The 21,265-nt window shown below is 60.3% G+C and overlaps 3 protein-coding genes across 7 annotated transcripts; 2 read left to right on the top strand and 1 right to left on the bottom strand.

The window, feature by feature from the left end:
• Positions 1-384: 384 nt before the first annotated feature.
• FIZ1 (FLT3 interacting zinc finger 1) lies at positions 385-5,711 on the bottom strand. 3 transcript variants are annotated; one of them, XM_058707098.1, is made up of 3 exons: positions 5,519-5,711; positions 3,619-3,973; positions 385-2,651 (listed from the first exon to the last, which is right to left on the bottom strand). In XM_058707098.1, the coding sequence occupies exons 2-3, from the start codon at positions 3,931-3,933 to the stop codon at positions 1,464-1,466; spliced, it is 1,503 nt and encodes a 500-aa protein (XP_058563081.1). In that variant the 5' UTR covers positions 3,934-3,973; positions 5,519-5,711; the 3' UTR covers positions 385-1,463. The 3 variants fall into 3 exon arrangements, with proteins under 3 accessions (XP_058563081.1, XP_058563080.1, XP_058563082.1); XM_058707097.1 differs by lacking the exon at positions 5,519-5,711 and adding an exon at positions 4,592-5,034; XM_058707099.1 differs by lacking the exon at positions 5,519-5,711 and adding an exon at positions 4,741-5,033.
• A 159-nt stretch (positions 5,712-5,870) lies between these two features.
• ZNF524 (zinc finger protein 524) lies at positions 5,871-9,084 on the top strand. The gene is made up of 2 exons (XM_058707326.1): positions 5,871-6,438; positions 8,023-9,084. The coding sequence occupies exon 2, from the start codon at positions 8,062-8,064 to the stop codon at positions 8,851-8,853; it is 792 nt and encodes a 263-aa protein (XP_058563309.1). The 5' UTR covers positions 5,871-6,438; positions 8,023-8,061; the 3' UTR covers positions 8,854-9,084.
• Positions 9,085-10,160: 1,076 nt separating this feature from the next.
• Positions 10,161-20,891, top strand: ZNF865 (zinc finger protein 865). 3 transcript variants are annotated; one of them, XM_058706510.1, is made up of 3 exons: positions 10,161-10,483; positions 11,203-11,278; positions 16,811-20,891. In XM_058706510.1, exons 2-3 carry the CDS (start codon positions 11,237-11,239, stop codon positions 20,054-20,056), a joined length of 3,288 nt encoding a protein of 1,095 aa, XP_058562493.1. In that variant the 5' UTR covers positions 10,161-10,483; positions 11,203-11,236; the 3' UTR covers positions 20,057-20,891. The 3 variants fall into 3 exon arrangements, with proteins under 3 accessions (XP_058562493.1, XP_058562495.1, XP_058562494.1); XM_058706512.1 differs by lacking the exon at positions 11,203-11,278 and having other exon boundaries at positions 10,162-10,483; positions 16,811-20,887; XM_058706511.1 differs by lacking the exon at positions 10,161-10,483 and having other exon boundaries at positions 11,143-11,278.
• Positions 20,892-21,265: the final 374 nt, after the last annotated feature.

Here is a 21,265-nt window from a genome sequence, read left to right as displayed (position 1 = left end):
TGGGCAAATCCTATCCTAGGAATTGGATGTAAGCGTTCAAGGTACAAATTTGGACACCTAGAGGTGGAGTCTAAGAGATAGGGTCTCTGCTTAGGGGTAGAACTTTTCTTTAAGGAGATAGTTTGGTTTTTAGGGGGTAAATCTTATGGGATTGATGGTTTCTAAAGGGCATGTTTAGCCCATTGGAGATGGATGTTGTTTTTAAGGGACTGGCTTCCCTTTTGGTGAGACTTAAACCCTTTCTGATTTTAATGGTTGTGCACTCTCGACTCAAAATTTGTCAGGAGGGAGGGAGGAAAGATCTTTATTTAGGGGGCCTGTCCTAAACCAGGGAGGGAGAACTCCCACCTCTCTGGAGCCAAGGATCAGAAAATGAGACATCAGTGACTGACAGGACAAGGTTTATTGGGGTCCTGGACACATTAGGGAGTGGGATGAGGGGGCAAGGTCGAGGCTCACAGGGGGGAACCCCCTAGCCAAACCCCCTTCCTCCTTGGGGTTGAGGGGAACACAGAGACAGACAAACCAACAGAGATGGAAAGACTGACAGGTGCTACAGCAGAGTGGGAGGAAAACCCCAAATGTCCACCACCTCCCATTCAGATGAGTTCACAGGATGGGGAATGAAGTGGACTGGCCCACACTCGAGGGAGGAGTGTCTGCCGTATTCACCTAAGGAGGGGGGGGGGGCAGGCCACAGTCTGGACCAGCCCATTCCAGTGGATAGGGGTGTGTATCTGAATCAGTTCATTCTACTGGGCAGGAGGGATTTCAAACCAGCCTATTCTAGTGGTTGGGGGTGGGGAAGATCATTAGGGTTGATCCATTCTGCAGTAGGGGAGGGAGACCTAATTGGGGAGTGGGGGCTGAGGGCAGGGGACATCTACCCTGGTCCTCTTTCAGCATAAGGAATGAAATGGGGTGGGAGCGGGGGAAGGCAGATTCCGGCTATATCCATTTTTTTTTTGGGGGGGGGGGGGGACACCAGTGACTGGTGGGTAGCATTTGGAGGGGATCTAGGGAAATTCGGGGTCATGATCTCCCCACATTCTCCAGATCAAGGTCGTTGGGAATGATGGCTCTCAGGGAGAGGGGCAGCCTTCCCTTGGGGGAGGGGAAAGGTGCCCATCTGTCATTATTAGGGCCCTCAAGATGAGAAGTACTTGGGAGACCCATTTCTCACTGCTAGGTCCCCACAGCTTGGAGGCTGCCTATTGACTTGGGGGTGCCCAGCGTATATTCCAGGGGTCTCACACTCAGGGGTCCTGGACCCCGGAGCTGAGGAATCTCTCCGTTTATTTGCTGCCCTCCAGCTCAGGGCCCTGTGTGGGCATCTGGTGGCCCTGTCTCTCCAGCCAGGGTCCCCTTGCTCCAGGGCCCGTGGATCTGGATCCAGACCGGGCCGGGCCCAAGTCCAGCCCCGCCCCGGGGAGGGGCGGTTGGGCGGAGGCGTGGCCTGGCCGTCAGTCCATGCCCCGGTGCAGCTTCAGGTGCCGAGAGAGGTTGCTGAGCGTGATGAAGCCCTTGCCGCAAATGTGGCAGGGAAAGGGCCGCTCGGTGCCGTGCAACAGCCGGTGGCGCTTGAGGTAGCACTCGTGGCGGAAGAACTTGCCGCACTCGAGGCACGGGAACGGCTTCTCGCCCGTGTGCACCAGCACGTGCCGCTCCAGGTCGCGCGGCGAGCGGAACAGCTTCTCGCACTCGGAGCAGCCGAAGATCTTCTTGCCCCGGCCCGAGCCGGACGCGGCCTCCCCGGCCGCCGGCTCCCCCTCCGGGGCCGCGGGCGTCGCCTCCGCCCCTCCACCCTCGCCGTGGCTGGCCCGCCGGTGCTCTTCTAGGGCCGCCAGGGCCGCGTACAGGGCCCCGCAGTGGCCGCAGCCGTAGGTGGCGGGCCCCGAGTGGGCCTCCAGGTGGCTGGCCAGCGCGGCAGCTGACGCGAAGAAGGTCCCGCAGTCGCACTGGTACAGGGTGTCTTCCGGCGCCTCGGCCATGGCCGCGGGCGCTGGGGCCTCCCCGCCGCCCTCGGGGAGCAGCCCCCGGAGCTCAGGCACGCCGCCCCCGGCGTGACCCAGGAGCAGCCCGCCGTCCCAGGCCGGCTGGGCGCTGCCTGCCTCCGCAGGACCGCCGCCTCCGCCGCCATCGGCCGCCCCCGCGGCCCAGGCCTGCGCAGGGGGCGCGCCGGGGCTCTGCAGGTCGTGCGTCAGCTTGTGCCGCTCTAGCAGCGCGGGGGCGTTGAAGTCGCGCTCGCAGCGCGGGCACTTGAAGGGCTTCACATCAGTGTGCGCCGCCCAGTGGGCCGCCAGCTCGCGGCCCTGGTCGAAGCGCCGCGCACAGGCTCCGCAGGCGAACGGGGGCAGTGAGGCGGCGGCCGCGGCTGCGGCCTCCGCCAGCCCCCAGCTGCCCGGGCCCGCGCCCGCCGCCTCTGGGCCCTCTCCGCCAGCAGCTCCCGCACCCCCGCACACCGAGCAGGGGCCCACGTTGCAGCAGACGGAGCAGGGCGCGCTCAGGGCGGGCAGGCCTGGGCCAGGCTGCAGCGGGGACGGGAGCACCCCGCGGTGCTGGCGCTTGAGATGGCGGCCCAAGCTGGAGCGAGAGGAGAAGCGCAGCTCGCAGACCAGGCAGCAGTAGGGTTTCTCACCAGTGTGGACGACCTGGGAGGGAGAGAGGGAGAGCGCGGCATCAGAGCCGAGGGTCCAGCCTGCAGGGCGGATTCCTGCCCTCCGGAGTGGCCTTGCCTAGCTTCGACCTCCTCCCTCATCTTCTCTGCTTTGGGTCATGTTGCGATTCTTTCTGCCCCTTCCCTCACAGGACCTTTGCACGTGCTGTTCCTTTAGGCTGGAGAACTCTTCCTCCCATTCGTTCGGACTAACTCTTACTCATTTTCACCAAGCCCACCTAGGAAACTGGGACTCCCTGGGAGAACGGCTAGGTACTAGGGCTCTGAGCACTAACAAACCTGGGTTCAAGTCCCCCCTCTGCCTTCTACTTGCAGTGAAAACTAGACAAGTAACATCATCTCTGAGGCTCTGCTTTTCTCCTCTGTGACACGGGCACAAGATGTGCCATCTCACAGGGTCGTTGTGAGTATAGGATAAAATCATCGCTAAATAGCTACTCAATTCCTAGAAATTGTAATTATTATTGATAAATGTTCCGACCTCCTATGGATGTCCTCTAAGGTGGTGGATATCAGGAAGAGGTGGGGAGGATCTTTCATAATCCCCTGGGATGGGAGGTGGTTTTTCAAGGTAAATGTCCAACCTTCTAGAGCAAGAACTGTCCAACAGAACTTTCTGCACTGATGGAGGTGTTGTGTATCTTCACTGACCAATATGGCAGCCACCAGCGACACCTGGCTTTTGAGCACGTGAAATGTGGCCAGTGTGTTACACAAGACTGTGCCTTACTGATAGTGGCCCTTGTGGTTTATTTAAAAGTCTGGGAGTACTAGAGACAGATTTTGAGCGTCCAGTCCTCTTGGTTGGTAGTGCCTGCCTGTTGAACTGTAAAGCTAAGTGAGAAAGCACAGCGCTGTCTGCTGCCCAAAGTGGGGCCCTGTGGCTCCAAGGGTGTGTCCAGCCCAGGGAGGCCAGCCTGAGCCCAGCCTGCGGGACTCACCTGGTGGTGCAGCAGGCCGGTGGAGTCTCGGAACCCTTTAGGGCAGGCAGAGCAGCGGTAGGGCCGCTCGCCGGTGTGCGAACGCAGGTGGTTGGCCAGGTTGAAGCTGTGTTTGAAGCCCTTGCCACAGCGCGGACACGCGTGGGGTTTGAGTGCAGTGTGCCGGGCGAAGTGGCGCCGAAGGTCCGAGCGGTAGCGGAAGCTCTTGCCACACTCACTGCAGTGAAATGGGACCCGGGGAGCAGCAGCAGCGGGAGGTGCTGGGGCCGGGGCTGGGGCGGGGACCGGGGGCACTGGCAGCGGGGCATCATCCATGGTGGCGTGGTGGGAGGGCAGTGGCGAGTGGAGGCTCTCTCTGGAGCAAGGGGAGACATGGAGGGCAGGTGAAGCAGTCAGCTCCCCATCAGCCCTCTCCTATCAGTCTCCTTGGACTCAGGACCCGCTATCTGTCCCCTGGGAACCCTTCCCACTTCCCTCCAAGCTACACTCAACCTCCAAGCCACGACCACCCATCGTTAAGCCTCCCCTTCTCCTACAAACCCTCCTCTCACTCATCTGCCAATCTTCCTAATTAGTGCCAAGTGGCTAATACACTCCTGAGTGTTTTTAAGCCTCTTCTCTACTTGGACCCCCCCCCCCCCAACTTCTCCCTAAGCCCCGCCCACTCTGTTAGGCCCCAGCCACTCTGAATCAGGTCCCACCCACTCCTCCTCAAGCTCGAGTTGCCTCTTGAATTCTCTGACAAGTCCCTTCCTCTCTGAAAGTCCCTCCCAGTCTTCTTCGAGAGTGAAAGTCATCTTCGGGGAAAAGATTCACATTCCTAGCAAATGACTGGGACAAAGATTTGGGGCCAAGTGCACTTGGTTCAACCTTCCAGGGCGACCAGGAATGGTCCTGGAACCTCTGAAGAAACCAACTGTCCATCTGCAGAAAGTCTGTCCATCTGCACAGTGGGAGTAACAGGGGTACCTACCTCATGCAGTGGAGGTGAGGCGTAAGCAAAACTGTGGCAGTGCGTGCCGCGCCCTGACTCAGGCAGGGACCCAGCAAAGGCTCAACAGGCAAGCTGTTCTGATTACTACTGCCTGCCAAGTTCCTCTGAGATTGCTCTCTAAATCCTACCATCTCTTCTCCGCTAAGGTGCGCCTCCAGAACGCCACACAGGTTGTCGTCTCCACCTAGCCTGTAGGGGGGCCCGTCCTTTCCAAGACCCCTCCACTCAGCCTTCCGGGGGGAGCCCCTTCCCAGCCCTCAAAATCATTGCACTTACATTATGAAGACTTGTTATTTCCACTAAGACTAATTACACGCCTAAATCCCATCACCTCACTCCGCCCACTCCTGCACAAACTACTCCCCTTCTACTCTAAGCTCCGCCCACCTGTGCCCTGAGTCCCATTCCCGCTCTCCCCCCCGCCCCAACTCAGCCCAGGTAAGTCCCTTCCACCCTTCGACCTGGGACCCTCCTAGCACTCTTTGGCCACGCCCCTTATCAAGCCCCACCCATTGCTGAGCCCCACCCATTTTCTACCCATAGTCCCGCTTCTTCCACTAAGCCCAGCCTATTTCCATTCTAAGCCACGCCCCTCTGGAAGCTCCTCCCCGCAGCTGCTCCGCCCCTGTCGCCACTAAGCCCCGCCTCCTTCCCACCCAGTCGCCTGCAGGACTGGCCCCCCCCCTCCCCTGTCGACTCTGGGACCGAGGCCCTGAGTACCGGCCTTTTGTGCCCCTCCCCCCTGTCCCTAAGAGGTGCGGCCCAGGGCGCCCGGGGTGGGAGCAGGTCAGGCGCGACCCGCAGCCGGGCGAGTCCACCTCGCTCGCACGGAGCGGGGGTTTTGGAGCCCTGGGGCGGCCCCAGGAGGCCGGGAAAGTCAGTCGGCTTTTCTCTTTAATTACTTACACCTCCCTCTGGGCGCCGACATTTTGGGCAGCGGGGGCAGCGTCACTTCCACCCGGGGGCCCCTCGACTTCCGCCTCGGCTCCCTGCTCCCCCACACTCCTTTCTCCCGCCCCCTTGGCTTCCCCCTCCCCACCGCCCGCCCTTATCCCTGTTTCCCGTCCCTTCCCCAGCACTGGAAGTTGGGGAAGCCAGGGTGGCGCCATCTTTGGTGAGGGCAGAGTGGGGCGGAGCTAAGGGGGGTGAGACTCCCGGCGCCATACAGACTGAGGGCAACAGTCTGTATGAACTGAGGTTCCCGCCGCGGCCTCCTGCCCTCGGTGTCTGTGCTGGCGGGAGTTCACGTTGATGAGGGCAGATGTGATTCCCTTTTCACAGCCTTAGACTCCTCCTGTGTAGGATGTAGCTTTGAGTCCGGAGAAAAGAAAAATCAAAGTTCGGCGACTTTGGTAGAGTTAGGAGGAAAGAGCAGGTCCCACGTTGTTGTCAGCCCTCCAGGGGGTTTTGAAGCCTATCAGGCGCCATGTTAATTACGGGAACAAGCAGCCATTTTCCCGCTCCTCATCCTTGCGGTACCTGCCTTTGATTGGGTCACCCGGCTGGGTACTTTGTGGGAGGAAAGACATTTCTATGTGGTCCAGAATGTGTTGGTGGGGTTATTTCCCGCTCGGGACCAGCGAAGGCGACGGGCGCGCAGGCGCGTTTTGGCTGCAAGGACGTGACCGGTCCTTAGGACCCGGCGCGTCCTCTTTGTTCCCCGCGGGCGCGGGCCCGACTGAGAGGGAGTGGGGGAGGGAGAGGGCGGGGCCGTCCCCAAGCGCGCCGCCGAGGGGCAGGGCCCCCTGGCCCCCGCCCCTTCCCACGCGCCGGCCCCGTCGCCCCCGCGCGCGCACACTCGCGAGCCCAGGCGACATGCAAATGAGGTACCCGAGAGGCGGGGGTCCGGGCGGGGAGAGGGGAGCGGAGGGAGGGGAGGCCCGGGGCCGCGCGCTCCTGGAGCGCGCCCCCACACCTGCTTCTGCGCCCGCGCCCGCCGCTGCGCGCGCGCCGACCTCGCGCCCCGCGGAGTCGGCCCGGGCGCGCGCGCGCAGACCCCCTTCCTGGAGGCCCTCGCCGTCCGCGGCCCGCGCGCCGCTCATTGGCCGCCGCCCCCGCAGGGCCCGCCCCGCGCGCTCGGGCCGCCGGGCGCGTGCCTGCACGGGGGTGGCAGAGGGGCAAGGGGCGAGGCCCCTGTTCCGGAGACCCCGGTTGTAGTCCAGGCCTTCCTACCGGAGCGAACCATGTGATCGTGGAAAAGCGGTGGCCCCTCTCTGGCCTTCAATGTATGTGCCTGTTCCAGTGGCACCTGCAGCCCCAGCTGTTAACTGCACCTCTTCCTTCCTCACTCTCGCCTTAATTACACCCTAGTCTCATGGTCCCATACTCTGTCGATGGAGGTCATGGTGGTGATGGTAGTTTACTGAGTGCTTACTATTACCGACTGACAACTTGCTATAGCCATTTTACAGAGGTGGAAACTGACCCAGAGAAGCAAAGTCATTTGTTAATTAATGGCAGAGCTGGATCTAACCCAGGTGTAAGGAACCCTATGGTGTCCCCTTGTCTCCTTGGGTGCATTTCTTCTCACTCCCTGCGCCTTTGGGGTCCTGGAGATCTAGTTCGAGTCCTGATCTCGCTCTTGTTTGCAGAGAGGGCTTGGGCAACTGACTTGGCTTTCCTGTGCCTCTGTTTCCCCAGCTGCAAAATGGGGGTGATGTACCATTATTCAGAAAGTTGGCGTTGGGGTTAGCTGTCAGTGAGTGCCTAGCTGATATCTTCTAGGCACTTCTGTGCACTGAACACTTTATGTGTATTATCCCCATGCCATGTCTGTGCGAGTAAGATGACCTATTCGTCCTATTTTGCAAAAGGCTTAACGGAGGCTCAGAGAAATAATTGCCCCAGACCACACAGAGAGTGAGTGATAGACTCAGGAGTTGAACCCAGACCCTGTGAGTTGGGAGCCTTAACAGTTCCCATATATTTCTTCACCCACGACTTGGGGCCAAACCACCTGGGACGACCAGTCCCTGGCTTCTCCCAGTCCTGAACTCCCACACTCCTCCCACTTTGCCAAACAGAAGCGGGACAAAACATCTGGGCCTCCATGGCTCAGGTTTGATGGGTTCTTTGTTTTGAGGATCGCAATACTGGCCCATACCCTTAGTTGGACTCTATCCTATCCTCCTATGAAGATTTTCCTTTATTTTGATTCAAGATGACTCTGAGCTTCTAGGAAGGGGGTGAGGGAGGCTTAGGAGACACCTGTGTGGCTAAAGGTAGTGTCTTTTTACCAAATGGTTGGAATTATCTTGCTATTTTACCCACCAGTGTAGCTATAACTGTCCAGGTGAATGTTGGCCATGCCCAGGTTGAGAGACTCAGACCAAGGGATGGGCGAGGTGTTGGGGGACAAGGGATGACTCAGACCCTCCCTGCACTGACGGCTGCCCCCTCTCTTCTCTTAGCCCGGCTCCAGTGCCCAGACCCAAGCCCCCCACTGCTCAATGGACACCCCCAGCCCAGACCCGTTGCCTTCGCCTTTGCCCGGGGAGGAAGAGAAACCTCTGGCCTTACCTCCTCCTGTTCCCCGGGGCCGCCGAGGCCGGCGCCCTGGGGGGGCCACCTCCTCGAATCGGACGCTCAAGGCCGCCCTCCCTCGCAAGCGGGGCCGCCCCCCCAAGTCAGGGCAGGAGCCCCCGCTGGCACAGGGGGTGACAGCCCCTGTGGGCAGCGGCGGTGGCAGCGACCTCCTGTTGATCGATGATCAGGGTGTGCCCTATACAGTCTCTGAGGGGTCAGCGGCTGGTTTGCCTGAGGGCTCCGGCCCCAAGAAGGCCCCGCACTTCTGCCCGGTGTGCCTGCGGGCCTTCCCCTACCTCTCCGACCTGGAACGCCACAGCATCTCGCACTCAGAGCTGAAGCCGCACGAGTGCAAGGATTGCGGCAAGACCTTCAAGCGGTCCAGCCACCTACGGCGGCACTGCAACATCCATGCCGGCCTGCGGCCCTTCCGCTGCCCACTCTGCCCTCGTCGCTTCCGCGAGGCGGGTGAGCTGGCCCACCACCACCGTGTCCACTCCGGGGAGCGCCCCTACCAGTGCCCTGTCTGCCGGCTGCGCTTCACGGAGGCCAACACGCTCCGGCGCCATGCCAAACGCAAGCACCCCGAGGCCATGGGGGCACCCCTGTGTTCCCCGGACCCAGGGCCTGAACCACCGTGGGACGACGAGGGCATTCCGGCTACGGCAGGGGCTGAAGAGGGGGTGGAGGAGCCGGAGGGCAAAGAGCTGGCTTGACCCACACCCTGGGCCACCTGTCCTCAGGCCAGGTTTAGAGCTGGGAATTCAGCTGGTGCTGAGCCTGGGCAGGAAAGCTGGGACGCCCTCATACCTGGTGGTCTTCCCGTTGTGGGAGGGGGTTGAGGGTGAGGACCTAAACTCCTGGGTCCTGCTGCCTTCTGCCACCCTCCCCCGGACTGACAGGCCCCTGGAGGCAGGGGCCTTGGAAATAAATATCTGCCTACTGGCTTCCTGTGTGTATTCAGTGATGGTACCAGGGCTGGCCCTCCCTTCAAATGTCCTCTGGTCGCTATGCCACCCTGATAGGAGTGCATCGAATTTGGGAGAACCCCATGTCATGTGCCTTGTTAGCTTGCCACTATGGGCTGGCTTGGAGGAAGGCTTTGCCCCCTCTCCCAGTTCCAGCAGACCCCAAAGTGCTCCCTGTAAATATCCACTCTAAGTAAAACATTGAACCTCTGTGCAAATGTGATCTAGGTCCCCATCCCCCATCCCAGCCATATTCTTGGAAATTCTGCCCCCACTACTTTGCCCCATCACTTCGTCCTGACACTAAGGAAAAACCGAGTTGAGGGTTGTGAGTAGAATTGACAACTTTGGTAAGGCTTACGTAGATAAGAGGTGTGGCCAGGAGGGGGCGGGGCTAGGGAAACAGGGGGCGGGGTTGGGGCTAAGGGGTGAGGCTGATGAGCATTGTGGGCGGGGTTTAGGGGGCAGGTGTTGAGAACAAGGGTAGGGCTTGACTTGGTTTAAGGGTTGGCAGGCAGAAGGTGGAAACGATTTAGAGGCCATATGAATAGGGTTCATCTGAGAGGAGACGTTTCAAGGGGGAACTGCAGGAGAGCAAGGTGTTGGGACAGACGGGATGTAACTGTGAAGAGAAGGTGCTGTGAGGAGGGCATGACTGTTATTCAGGCACAGGTGACAGAAGGGGGTACCTAAATAAGGACTAAGGAAGGGAAATGCTTGAGACGAAGGGCGCTTAGTAGGAAGGGGCTGGGCTAACACAGGGGGCTTGGTGCAGCCTAAAAACCTCTGGGGGGCACTGCTTAGAAGAGTGTTGGGGCTGTGGGCGGGGCTGAGGGGAGATAGGTGGAGTTCTTGGGGACTTGGAGGTGGGTAAGAACAGGAGAAAAATCGTGGGTGCTGGGGCGAGGAGGATGGATTTTAAGGCAGTGGGCGGGGCTTAAATAATTAAGCTATAAAATGGGCGTGGTTCAGAATGGGGGAGGGGCTTACACGCCAGATTTACGCGAGGGGCGTGGCTTAACCGGATGTCTGGAGCGTGTGGGCTGTGCCCTAGGAGGCGGGGGCTCAGGGCGCAGGCGCACGTTGCTTAGCTCGCCTACCGGAAGCGGCCTAGGCTCTCCCCGTCCGCGTCCCCGAGCCAGTGCGCAGGCGCATTTCTCTTTCCCGGTCGCCGCCTCCGCCTCCTCTTTCCGCTCCTCCACGCCGGCGCCTCGGAGACGGGCGCGACTTCCGCTTCCGGGCGGGCGGGCAGGCGGGCGGCGCGGGGCTGCCGGGGAGGGGGAGGGGGCGGCACTTCCGGTCGGGCCCTCGGGTCTCCCCGGAGCGGCGGCGCCTCCTCCGCCTCCTCGGCCTCCTCCCGGCGGAGACCCCTGCGCCGGTGAGTGACGGGGCGCGTGGCCCGGGGACCCGGGGGCAACGGGGGCGGGGGGTCCCGCCCTGGCCCGCTCTGGTCCCCAGAACGTCCCCGTCAGTGCCTCTCCAGCCGGGCCCTCGCCAGGGGTCCCCCCAGTCACTGCTCCCCCATAAGACCCTTCCAGACATCTGCCCCATTAACGCCCCCATGCAGGGCGGCTGCCAAAGCGTCCTTATTTGTGGCGATCCCTTAAACTGCTGCCAGGGCCCCCATGAATGCTTTCTCATAGGATCGCTTCTGCGTAACCCTCGTCATTGCTGCCTCCAGGACAGCCCCCCAAATGCCACCAGCACTGCCTTCCTTCATGGAGGGCAGCTGCCCGTGAACCCTCCGTTAGTATTCCCTATAGGCTGCCTCCAAAGAGTGTTGCATTAGTGCTTCGCTGCAGAACTGCCCCTCTTATCTCTGTCCACACACAACAGCCCCCAAATCTCCCACATTTCCACTCCCCCCCCACCCCCCCCCCCCCGCCTCCTCCCGATGTAAAAATACTTTCCATTCTGGTCTGCAGCAGAAAATACCTTTTTTTTTTTCTTCTGCCACCCCCCCCCCCCACCCGGTACCGTAGTGGTTGAGAATACCCCTTTCAACCCTCCCCCTCCCTCCCTCTCCCCCCCCCCCCCATAGAACAGCTAGCTCCCTCTAGAGTTCTGCTCTCACACCCACATCCTCTCCCCATTCAGGTGGAAACAGCTGCCTGTTTAGCTCCAGGCTCCAATGAAACACTTCTGCTGTACCTCCCTCCTCTCCCCAAGCCAGGTCAGCTCCTGTCCCCAGTCCTCCCACAGAGCAGTGCCCCACAGTGAGCCTCTCCCTCTCAGACCACCTCTTTCTGTGGCGTTAACCTCTCCCACTTCGCACCCAGCTTCATTTCATCCTCCTGGACGCCCTAGAGCAGACCCCCATCTTTACTATGGCCTGACCTCTTTTTTTCCCCAGGCATGTGTTCATTCATTCATTCATTCATTCACTGTTCTAGGTACAGGGCATACAGTGGTGAAGGAGAGAGATACACATGGTCTTTGATTTTGTGGGTTTTACGGTCTACTTGAGAGAGTTCAAACACAAGTGAACGAATAAGATAAATCCTGTTTTCTGGGTTCTCCCAGAGCCCGATGGTTTACCTCAGAGGTGAAAACTGAATTAGCAGAGGTGACTTAGCCATGTAGAGATCTGGGTGGACGGTTTCAGGCAGCGAGAATAGCAAGTGCAAAGGTCCTGAGGTGGCCGTGATCATGGTGAGTGGAGGAGCATCAGGGAAGCCAGTGAGGTTGGAGCAGAGGAAGAGAACAAGAGGGAGAGGGTTTGATGTCTTAGGGCACTGGGGATAAGGGCACTGTGATCAATTTTCTCGCCCTTGTCAGCTCTACCAAGCCCACACTGTTCTTCATGTGTTCATTCGTTCATTTGTTCAACAAGTGTTTGATGAGGACCTGTTACACGTGGGGGATGCAGCAGAGAACCAAACAGACAAAAACCCTTGCCCTCATGGAGTGCATATGCTAGCTGATGGGACAATTAAAAAACAAAATGTATGTGTGTGGATAAAATACAGCAGGATCAGGGTATAGTCACAGAAGAGGGTGGCAAAAAGGCCTTCTTCAAAAGATTCCCATTGTCATCTTGTCGCTCCCCAAAGCCACACACACACCTCTGTGTAAATCCCGACCCTCCTGGACAACTGTGGCCAACCGGGGGCTGCTCTTACCAGCTCCCCCCAAGAGTGAAGTGGTTAAGAGGGTGAGTCCGGGATTCCACTGTGTTCATACCTCTGAGCAAACCACTCCCTCTTTTCCTAGCCTCATTCATTCACTTATTTCATAAATATTTTTGGAGACAGGCACTGTTCTAGGTCCTGGGATAGAACAGTGAACAAAACAGGTAAAAAATCGTTGCCTGTATGGAGCCCACCTTCTAGAGGGGGAGGCCAGCAACAACAAGACAAGCAGAATATGTGGTTTATCGGGTGATGCTGACAGGTAAGGACAGAAACAAAGCAGGCTGGGAAGAGCCGGAATGTTGGTGTGGATGACAGGTTACAGGGGCCATGGAGAGCCTCACTGAGGAGACAGCCTTTGGGCAGAGGTGTGAAAGAGGTGAGGGAGAGAGAGGTATAGAGGTAGCAGTCAGAGGATTCCAGACAGAAGCAACAGCCAGTGCAAGGGCCCTGGGGTAGGAATGCTGGCACGTTGGAGGAGCAGTCAGGTGGCCATGGAGGGTATGTAGGTCATCATAGAGACTTTGACTTTAAGTGGGATGGGTGTCATTGCAGGGTTTGAACAGAGGAGGGACGTGGTTTGGCCTTAGTCCTCCCGTCTGTTAAATGAGAATAATAGTAATGTTTATCTGATGAGTCTGTTATGAAGTTGGAGACAAACCACATAAGATACGTAGTACGGTGCTTATTAGTGTTCAGAAAATCCTGGTGGCTGGTTCTGGGCTCGGGTATCAAGGAAGTGGGTGCGGCGAAGTGTATTTCTAGTATAAGGCAGAGTGGGGGGCCTTCCTTTATTTTGGAGAGAGAATGTTGAAAGACAGCATGCTGTAGTGGGTAACAGCACGCACTCTGGGGCCCTGCTGCTTGCCTCCTATTCCTGGCTCTGCCACGGCCTGTTACTGGTTATGACGTTAGGAGATGAATTTATGTCTCTGGCCCTCAGTCTCTTCCTCTGTGAAACAGAGTTGAGAGTGGTCACCATCTTCTTGACTCAGTAGGAAGATTCGTTGAAGGATTTAGAAGAGCAGTAGGCAGGTAGAAAGCACTTCACATTACACGGTACCGTGTGTCCACGTTACTGTTATTAACAGAGTACAGCTTCATCCCAAGTCGAACCTGTTGTAGCAGAATGGCCCACAGGTCCTGGTATCAGAGAGATTTGGAATCTAATACCTACTTTCCCCTTGACTGGCTATGTGACCTTGGGGAAATGACCCCCCCCCCTCTCAGTTTTCCCACTTAAAAAATGGAGCTGATAACAGTACAGGACCATCGTGAGGCCTCACGATGCTGCACCTCAAGCTGGTTGAACAATAAACACAAACATGAGCTGTTACGATTACGAGTGCCGTTGCTGGAATGACAAATACTGTAAAGGAGGTGCCCAGAGACTGCCTGCCATTGCACAGGAGGCAGGGAAATCCCCATTGTCCCCTTGGGACATGCCCCCATCATGCTTCTCTCCACAGGATGCGTCTCCCCTTAGAAAGACACCGATTTAAGGCTGGGATCCCCTGAAAGAGGAAATGCCTCTTATTTCCCAGTGGAAATACTGGGAGCGTGATCACTTCCACCCCCCAGTGCTCCTCCCTGCTCTTCACAGCAGTAGCCCTTCACATCTTCCCACTCACCTTTGGGTCCCTCCTTACAACATCACCGCCCTTGAATTCCTTCTTCTGGGGACCTCCACCCCGTGTCAACTCCATCTCTGCTAAACGTCCCCCTCCCTCCCTCAGGGGGTTCTGGTCAGCTCAGTCTTGTTCCTTTGCTCATTTAACAAACACTTATCAGCATAGGCTATCAGTTTACCTCTGAACCCTACTTTGGCTGCATCTTCCCTAAGTTTTGGTACGTTGTGTTTTCATATTTATTCATCTGGGGTTCCTTGTTTCTTGTGGTTTCCTCGTGGGTCTGCTGGTGATTTAGTTAGGAGGGTGCTGTTTAAGTCCCATATATCAGCAAGTACTTAATCAAACAACCGCACTGTACTGGGTGCTGTGCTCGGTGCTGGGGGCACAGCGGCAAACAAGACAGACCAAATCCTTATTCTGTTAGGTGGGGATACCAGACAGTAAACACACAGTCAAAGAAATACACACAGCAAGTGGTGGCAGTGACAGTAATGAGAAAATGCAGCAAGATGAGGGGTTAGGGAGGATTGGGTAGGATGGAGAGGACATCTGAACAGGGACCTGAAGCAAGCACAGGACTGAACCTTGAGATCTGAGGAATAGACTCACCACATCACTGCTCCATCCGTTCAAGACAGAGACCCCCTTCCCCTCCCACCCAGCCCCCTACATAAACTCCCATCACCTAGGTAACACCCCCCAGTAAGGCTCCAGGCCCCACAGTCCACCCCACCTTTGTCCACCTTAGGAAACAAACAACCTGGTGGGGGAAGTGGGGAGGCTGAGCCGCAGACTTGCTCTGTGACCTTGGGCAATTTACTTGACTTCTCTGTGCTTCTGTTTTGTCAAAAGGGGATAATAGTCCCTATGTCATAGTCTCATAGATTTTTGGGGGATTTGCTGGGAACACACTGGGCTTGTAGGAAATGCCCAGTCAACATTAGCTGTTATTTTTTTTTTTTTTAATTTTTTTTTTCAACGTTTTTTATTTATTTTTGGGACAGAGAGAGACAGAGCATGAACGGGGGAGGGGCAGAGAGAGAGGGAGGCACAGAAGCGGAAACAGGCTCCAGGCTCTGAGCCATCAGCCCAGAGCCTGACGCGGGGCTCGAACTCACGGACCGCGAGATCGTGACCTGGCTGAAGTCGGACGCTTAACCGACTGCGCCACCCAGGCACCCCAACATTAGCTGTTATTAATATGTACCCTGATGGAGGCAAGCCAGGGCGGTGGTTTCTTCCCTAAGACACCTCCTTCCCCTGCCCCTTGCACTCCTCTACCACGTGCTTTCTGCCCACCCAGCCCGCTCTCCCGGTCTCCTGGGTTTAGGTTTCCCCCACAGGCTCCCACCACCACTGCAGCCATGCCTTTGCTCCTTCTGGAGAGCAAATTAACCAGAGGGGGTGTGAAGGGCATGGGATGTTGAGTCTCGTCCAAGGACACCCAGAGCTAGAGGCTAAAAATATCGACCTCTTGGCGGAGGAGTGGAGGAGACACTCACCTTTCACCTGTGGGGGGGAGAGAGCCAGCTGGCTGGCTGGGGGCAGATGGGCCCTGGCCTTGGTAGGCATCGCTGACCCCTGTTGTGGGCACAGAGCCAGGCCCCCATGGGCCAGGGATTATGGACAAGAAGCATGCTACACCTTGGGGGCTCTTCTCCCACTGATTGTCCGCGGACTTGGTGGAGGTGTTTCCCCGGCCCCCTGGGTGGCTCAGGTTCAAAAGTCCATTGTAGGAGCTGAGGTTCTGGTGGGGGCCGGGGCGCAGACATGGACACCTGCCTTCTGGAATGACAAATACTGTAAAGGAGGTGCCCAGAGACTGACTGCCATTGCACAGGAGGCAGGGAAATCCCCACCTGGGGCGAGGACGGAGACCTGCACCCCTGGGCATCTGCTGTCGGTGTCCCCCAGGTGTGTGAAGTCACCGAAGATACACATAATGTTTCCTTCCGTGCAGAGTGAGCTCCCTAAATTCCCCCTGCAGCCTAGGGGTTACCGCCTCCTCGTAGAAATGGAGAAAGTGAGGTTCGGGAAGGAGAGGGAATGTGAACCCAGGTCTGCCCAGGTGCAGTGCCCACCTGTTTCCTGCTGCGTCAGGCTGCCTTCTCAGTGCCAGGCCTCCCGGTGTAACTTGCTTCTTCCAGGCAAACACCTTGTGGTAAAAGAACACGACCCTCCCCAACACTGATTTCATTCCAGTTCTCTTGGTCTGTCTTGACCTTATCTACTGCCAGTGCTGAGAGGGTATCGATATAATACCACTTACCACATGCTTGCAAAGTGCCAGGAAGCCTCCACCCAAAGGCCTGCTATTTGCTTGCTGGAGCCTCACATCGACCCTGAGCAGGAGGGGTGTGCTTTGTCACCTCTGTTTGTAGATGTGGAAATCCGGGCACAGAGAGGTTCAGGAACTTGCCTGTGGTCACACAGCTGGAATGTGGTGGGGCTCAGATTCCTATCTGGCACTCGAGCTCTAGAGTCCACCCTCTTATCATTTTAGAGGCAAAACCTGAGGGGATTGAGAACGGGGCTCGTGTGTGTGTGTGTGTGTGTGTGTGTGTGTGTGTGTGTGTTTAGGAGGGTGCTGATACCCAAGAGTTTGTAAGGGGACTGCCACCAGAGGCAAGGGGTGCTGGGAGAATTAGATTAGGGGTGCGGAGCTGAGGGCCTGGGGCATGGGGAGAAAGGATGTGGGAAGACCCCAGAAACAACAGGAACGTGGAAGGGATGGGAGGGCAGGAGCAAAGGGGCCCCAGCAAGGAGGCGGACGGCTGAGCAGGCGTCTGTGGTGTGCTAGAGCCACGAGGGGGGCTGCCCTGTGCGCTGGAGGGGCGGGGGGGCCCAGAGGAGCAAGGCTGGGAGGCAGACTGTGGCTCCGGCAGATGACCATGACTTCCGGCGCCCGGTCCCCTTTCCTCAGCCCTGTCCTCTTCTCCACAGGGTCTGCCGTCGCCCACCCCGCCCGAGATGGAGGCAAACGCAGCGGGCGGTGCCGCCGGGGGCGGTGGGGGCAGCGGCATAGGGGGCGAGGACGGGGTTCACTTCCAGAGCTACCCCTTCGACTTTCTGGAGTTCCTCAACCATCAGCGCTTCGAGCCCATGGAACTGTACGGGGAGCACGCCAAGGCGGTGGCCGCCCTGCCCTGCGCCCCCGGGCCGCCGCCCCAGCCCCCGCCCCAGCCCCCTCCACCCCAGTACGACTACCCGCCCCAGGCGACCTTCAAACCCAAGGCCGAGGCGCCGTCCTCGTCCTCGTCCTCCTCGTCGTCGTCCTCGTCGTCGTCCTCGTCGTCCTCGTCCTCCTCGCAGGCCAAGAAGCCCGACCCGCCCCTTCCGCCCGCCTTCGGGCCCCCTCCGCCCCCCCTATTTGATGCTGCCTTCCCCGCCCCGCAGTGGGGCATCGTCGACCTGTCTGGACACCAGCACCTTTTTGGGAACCTGAAGCGCGGAGGGCCCGCGACCGGGCCGGGGGTGACCCCGGGGCTGGCCTCTCCCACCGGGACCCCGGGGCCGCTTCCCGCCCCCTCACAGACCCCTCCGGGGCCCGCCGCAGGGGCGGCGGCCTGCGACCCGGCCAAGGACGACAAAGGCTACTTCCGGAGGCTCAAGTACCTGATGGAGCGGCGCTTCCCCTGCGGCGTGTGCCAGAAGTCCTTCAAGCAGTCCTCGCACCTGGTGCAGCACATGCTGGTGCACTCGGGCGAGCGGCCCTACGAGTGCGGCGTCTGCGGCCGCACCTACAACCACGTGTCCAGCCTCATCCGCCACCGCCGCTGCCACAAGGACGTGCCGCCCGCCCCCGGGGGCCCGCCGCAGCCCGGGGCGCCGCTCCCGCCGCTGGGCCTGCCGGCACCCTCGGCCGGCGCACCCCCCGCCGCCGCCGCCCCCGCCCCCGCCCCCGTGCCCTCCGGCCCTCCCGCCCCGCCCCCAGCCGCCGCCGCCGGAGCCGGAGCCGGAGCCGGAGCCGCCGTGGCCGCCAGCGTGGCGGAGGCGGCCGGAGCCCCCGCTGGGGTGGGCGTGCCCCCTCCCGCGGCGGGGGGCGGCGAGGGCCCGTTTGCCTGCCCGCTGTGCTGGAAGGTCTTCAAGAAGCCCAGCCACCTCCACCAGCACCAGATTATCCACACCGGTGAGAAGCCCTTCTCCTGCTCCGTGTGCAGCAAGAGCTTCAACCGCAGGGAGAGCCTCAAGCGCCACGTGAAGACGCACTCGGCCGACCTCTTGCGCCTGCCGTGCGGCGTCTGCGGGAAGGCCTTCCGCGACGCCGCCTACCTGCTCAAGCACCAGGCGGCCCACGCGGGCGCCGGCGCGGCAGGACCCCGGCCCGTGTACCCCTGCGACCTGTGTGGCAAGTCGTACTCTGCGCCCCAGAGCCTGCTCCGCCACAAGGCGGCGCACGCCCCGCCCGCCACCGCCCCGGACGCGCCCAAGGACGCGGCGGCCGCGGTCGCGCAGCCCCCGCCAGCCTTCCCTGCAGGCCCCTACCTCCTGCCCCCGGACCCTCCGGCCACGGACAGCGAGAAGGCCGCGGCGGCCGCGGCGGCCGTGGTGTACGGCGCCGTGCCCGTCCCGCTCTTGGGGGCGCACCCGCTGCTGCTCGGCGGGGCTGGCACCAGCGCGGCGGGCGGCGCGGGCGCCAGCGTCCCCGGAAAGACTTTCTGCTGCGGCATCTGCGGGCGGGGCTTCGGGCGACGCGAGACTCTGAAGCGCCACGAGCGCATCCACACCGGCGAGAAGCCCCACCAGTGTCCCGTGTGCGGGAAGCGCTTCCGGGAGTCCTTCCACCTGAGCAAGCACCACGTGGTGCACACCCGCGAGCGGCCCTACAAGTGCGAGCTGTGCGGCAAGGTCTTCGGCTACCCGCAGAGCCTCACCCGCCACCGCCAGGTGCACCGCCTCCAACTGCCCTGCGCCCTGGCTGGGGCTGCGGGCCTCCCGGCCACGCAGGGTGCGCCCGGGGCCTGTGGGCCGGGCGCCTCGGCCGCCTCTGCCGGGGCGGCCGATGCCCTGAGCTATGCCTGCTCGGACTGCGGCGAACACTTCCCGGATCTCTTCCACGTGATGAGCCACAAGGAGGCCCACATGGCGGAGAAGCCGTATGGCTGCGATGCCTGCGGCAAGACCTTCGGCTTCATCGAGAATCTCATGTGGCACAAGCTGGTCCACCAGGCTGCCCCCGAGCGCCTGCTCCCGCCCACACCCGGGGGTCCCCAGCCCCCGGATGGCTCCAGCAGCGCCGACGCGGCCAGCGTGCTGGACAACGGGCTGGCGGGAGAGGTGGGGGCGGCCGTGGCTGCCCTGGCGGGGGTGTCCGGGGGTGACGACGCCAGCGGGACGGCGGTGGCGGGGGGCGGCGGGGGTGCCAGCGCGGGCCCTGAGCGCTTCAGCTGCGCCACGTGTGGCCAGAGCTTCAAACACTTCCTGGGCCTGGTGACTCACAAGTACGTGCACCTGGTGCGGCGGACCCTAGGCTGTGGCCTCTGCGGCCAGAGCTTCGCCGGTGCCTACGACCTGCTCCTGCACCGCCGCAGCCACCGGCAGAAGCGGGGCTTCCGCTGCCCGGTGTGCGGCAAGCGCTTCTGGGAGGCGGCCCTGCTGATGCGCCACCAGCGCTGCCACACGGAGCAGCGGCCCTACCGGTGCGGCGTGTGTGGCCGAGGCTTCCTGCGCTCCTGGTACCTGCGGCAGCACCGCGTGGTGCACACCGGCGAGCGCGCCTTCAAGTGCGGCGTGTGCGCTAAGCGCTTCGCGCAGTCGTCCAGCCTGGCGGAGCACCGGCGGCTGCACGCCGTGGCCCGGCCCCAGCGCTGTGGCGCCTGCGGCAAGACCTTCCGCTACCGCTCCAACCTGCTGGAGCACCAGCGGCTGCACCTGGGGGAGCGCGCCTACCGCTGCGAGCACTGCGGGAAGGGCTTCTTCTACCTGAGCTCGGTGCTGCGCCACCAGCGCGCCCACGAGCCGCCGCGGCCCGAGCTCCGCTGCCCTGCCTGCCTCAAGGCCTTCAAGGACCCCGGCTACTTCCGTAAGCACCTGGCGGCGCACCAGGGCGGACGGCCCTTCCGCTGCTCCTCCTGTGGGGAGGGCTTCGCCAACACCTATGGCCTCAAGAAACACCGCCTGGCGCACAAGGCCGAGGGCCTCGGGGGACCTGGGGCAGGGGCGGGCGCCTTGGCCGGAAAGGATGCCTGACCAGGAGGGGGTTCCCATCCGCCACTCCAATCAGATGTCCCCTCCCAACCCCTCCCTTCCTTCTCTCCAGTTGCTGATCAGACTCTTAACCCCTCCTGGCTGTTGCCCAGCCATCCTTCAGAACTTCGGACAGACTAGCCTCCTTGCAGGCTCATGCCGCACAGACTCCGGTCCCGGACGTCTCTGGCCCTCCCCTCAGCCCGTCAGACACTGAACTTGACCCTCCGTCCAACTCCGTTTTGTAACCTTCATCAGCGCCCCCTCCCCCAGCAGCATTCTGTCCCCCGATAAGCTTTGGTGGAGGATGTGGGTCTGAACTGCCCCTCCCCATTCCTTTGGGATCTGGCTGGAACCGAGTATGCGTGGAGTTGGGAGGGCACAAGGGGGACTGGGTGCTCTTTTGGATTGTGGGGGTGGGGGCGGGGTGGTAGACGCGGCTTGTACAGAGCGGAGAATAATAAATCGTATCAACAGGGCCACCGGAGTCCTTTCTTGCATCCCAGGGAGAGGGGATTAAGCGCTGACGAAGTTGAGAACTTTTGTTTCCCAGGGATTTGGATTCCCCAACAACCTCTGCCTCACCCTCAGGCTTTCTGCTTTGCCTCATCCAAATGATAATTACTGAGGATTTACCGTATCCAAGCTTCAGTCTGCACGTTGGGCAAAGGGAGATGAACAAGACAGGTAAGTTTCTGTTCTCAGAAACTCACAGTGTGCCTGGACTCCTTCCCCCTTTGAGATGTTTTTGGCGTTTGTTCGCCTGGCCCACATTTCCAGAAGCCCTCCCCCACCCCCCAACGTCTGCTGGGTCCTTCACTGGATGGCGGGGAAACATGAATTGGACACGTTCCTTGCCCTCAATGGAGGAGAACCCCTGTGTTCCCGCGTCGCACAGACTCCTCGTCCATCGCACCCATCCGTCCAGGATAATTGGGAGGGGCTTCAAAAGCCCTTCCACGGCGCTCACTTCCGTTGTTGGAACAGTGAGCCAGCTATGTGCTCTCTGTGTTGTTATCCCATCTGTCAGAAGAGGAGGTGGAGGTCCTGGAGAAGAAAGAGGCTCCAGGGACTGCCAGCAAATCCACAGTAGAACAGAGACTGCAGGCCCAGGGTGCTCAGTGCTGGGACTGGAAGACAAAGCTGGTTAAGGGGGCATGGCCTGGGCGGGTTCGGCTTGACCCATTCCGGGGCAGCAACCTAGTATGGCCA

This window comes from Neofelis nebulosa, chromosome 17 (genome assembly GCF_028018385.1).
Source record: "Neofelis nebulosa isolate mNeoNeb1 chromosome 17, mNeoNeb1.pri, whole genome shotgun sequence".
NCBI lineage: Eukaryota > Metazoa > Chordata > Mammalia > Carnivora > Felidae > Neofelis > Neofelis nebulosa.
Note: the sequence above shows the minus strand (reverse complement) of the source record. Positions and strands in the feature narration are given on the sequence as shown.

Excerpts from the sequence above, each read along its gene's own strand:
- ZNF524 (XM_058707326.1), top strand. The coding sequence starts at position 8,062 with ATGGACACCCCCAGCCCAGACCCGTTGCCTTCGCCTTTGCCCGGGGAG.
- ZNF865 (XM_058706510.1), top strand. The coding sequence starts at position 11,237 with ATGAAACACTTCTGCTGTACCTCCCTCCTCTCCCCAAGCCAG. Across the intron at positions 11,279-16,810 it reads CCCTCCTCTCCCCAAGCCAG|GGTCTGCCGTCGCCCACCCC; the intron begins GTCAGCTCCTGT and ends TCTTCTCCACAG.
- FIZ1 (XM_058707097.1), bottom strand. The coding sequence starts at position 4,743 with ATGGTAGGATTTAGAGAGCAATCTCAGAGGAACTTGGCAGGCAGTAGT. Across the intron at positions 3,974-4,591 it reads CCTCACCTCCACTGCATGAG|AGAGAGCCTCCACTCGCCAC; the intron begins GTAGGTACCCCT and ends CCCTTGCTCCAG. Across the intron at positions 2,652-3,618 it reads CCGGCCTGCTGCACCACCAG|GTCGTCCACACTGGTGAGAA; the intron begins GTGAGTCCCGCA and ends TCTCCCTCCCAG.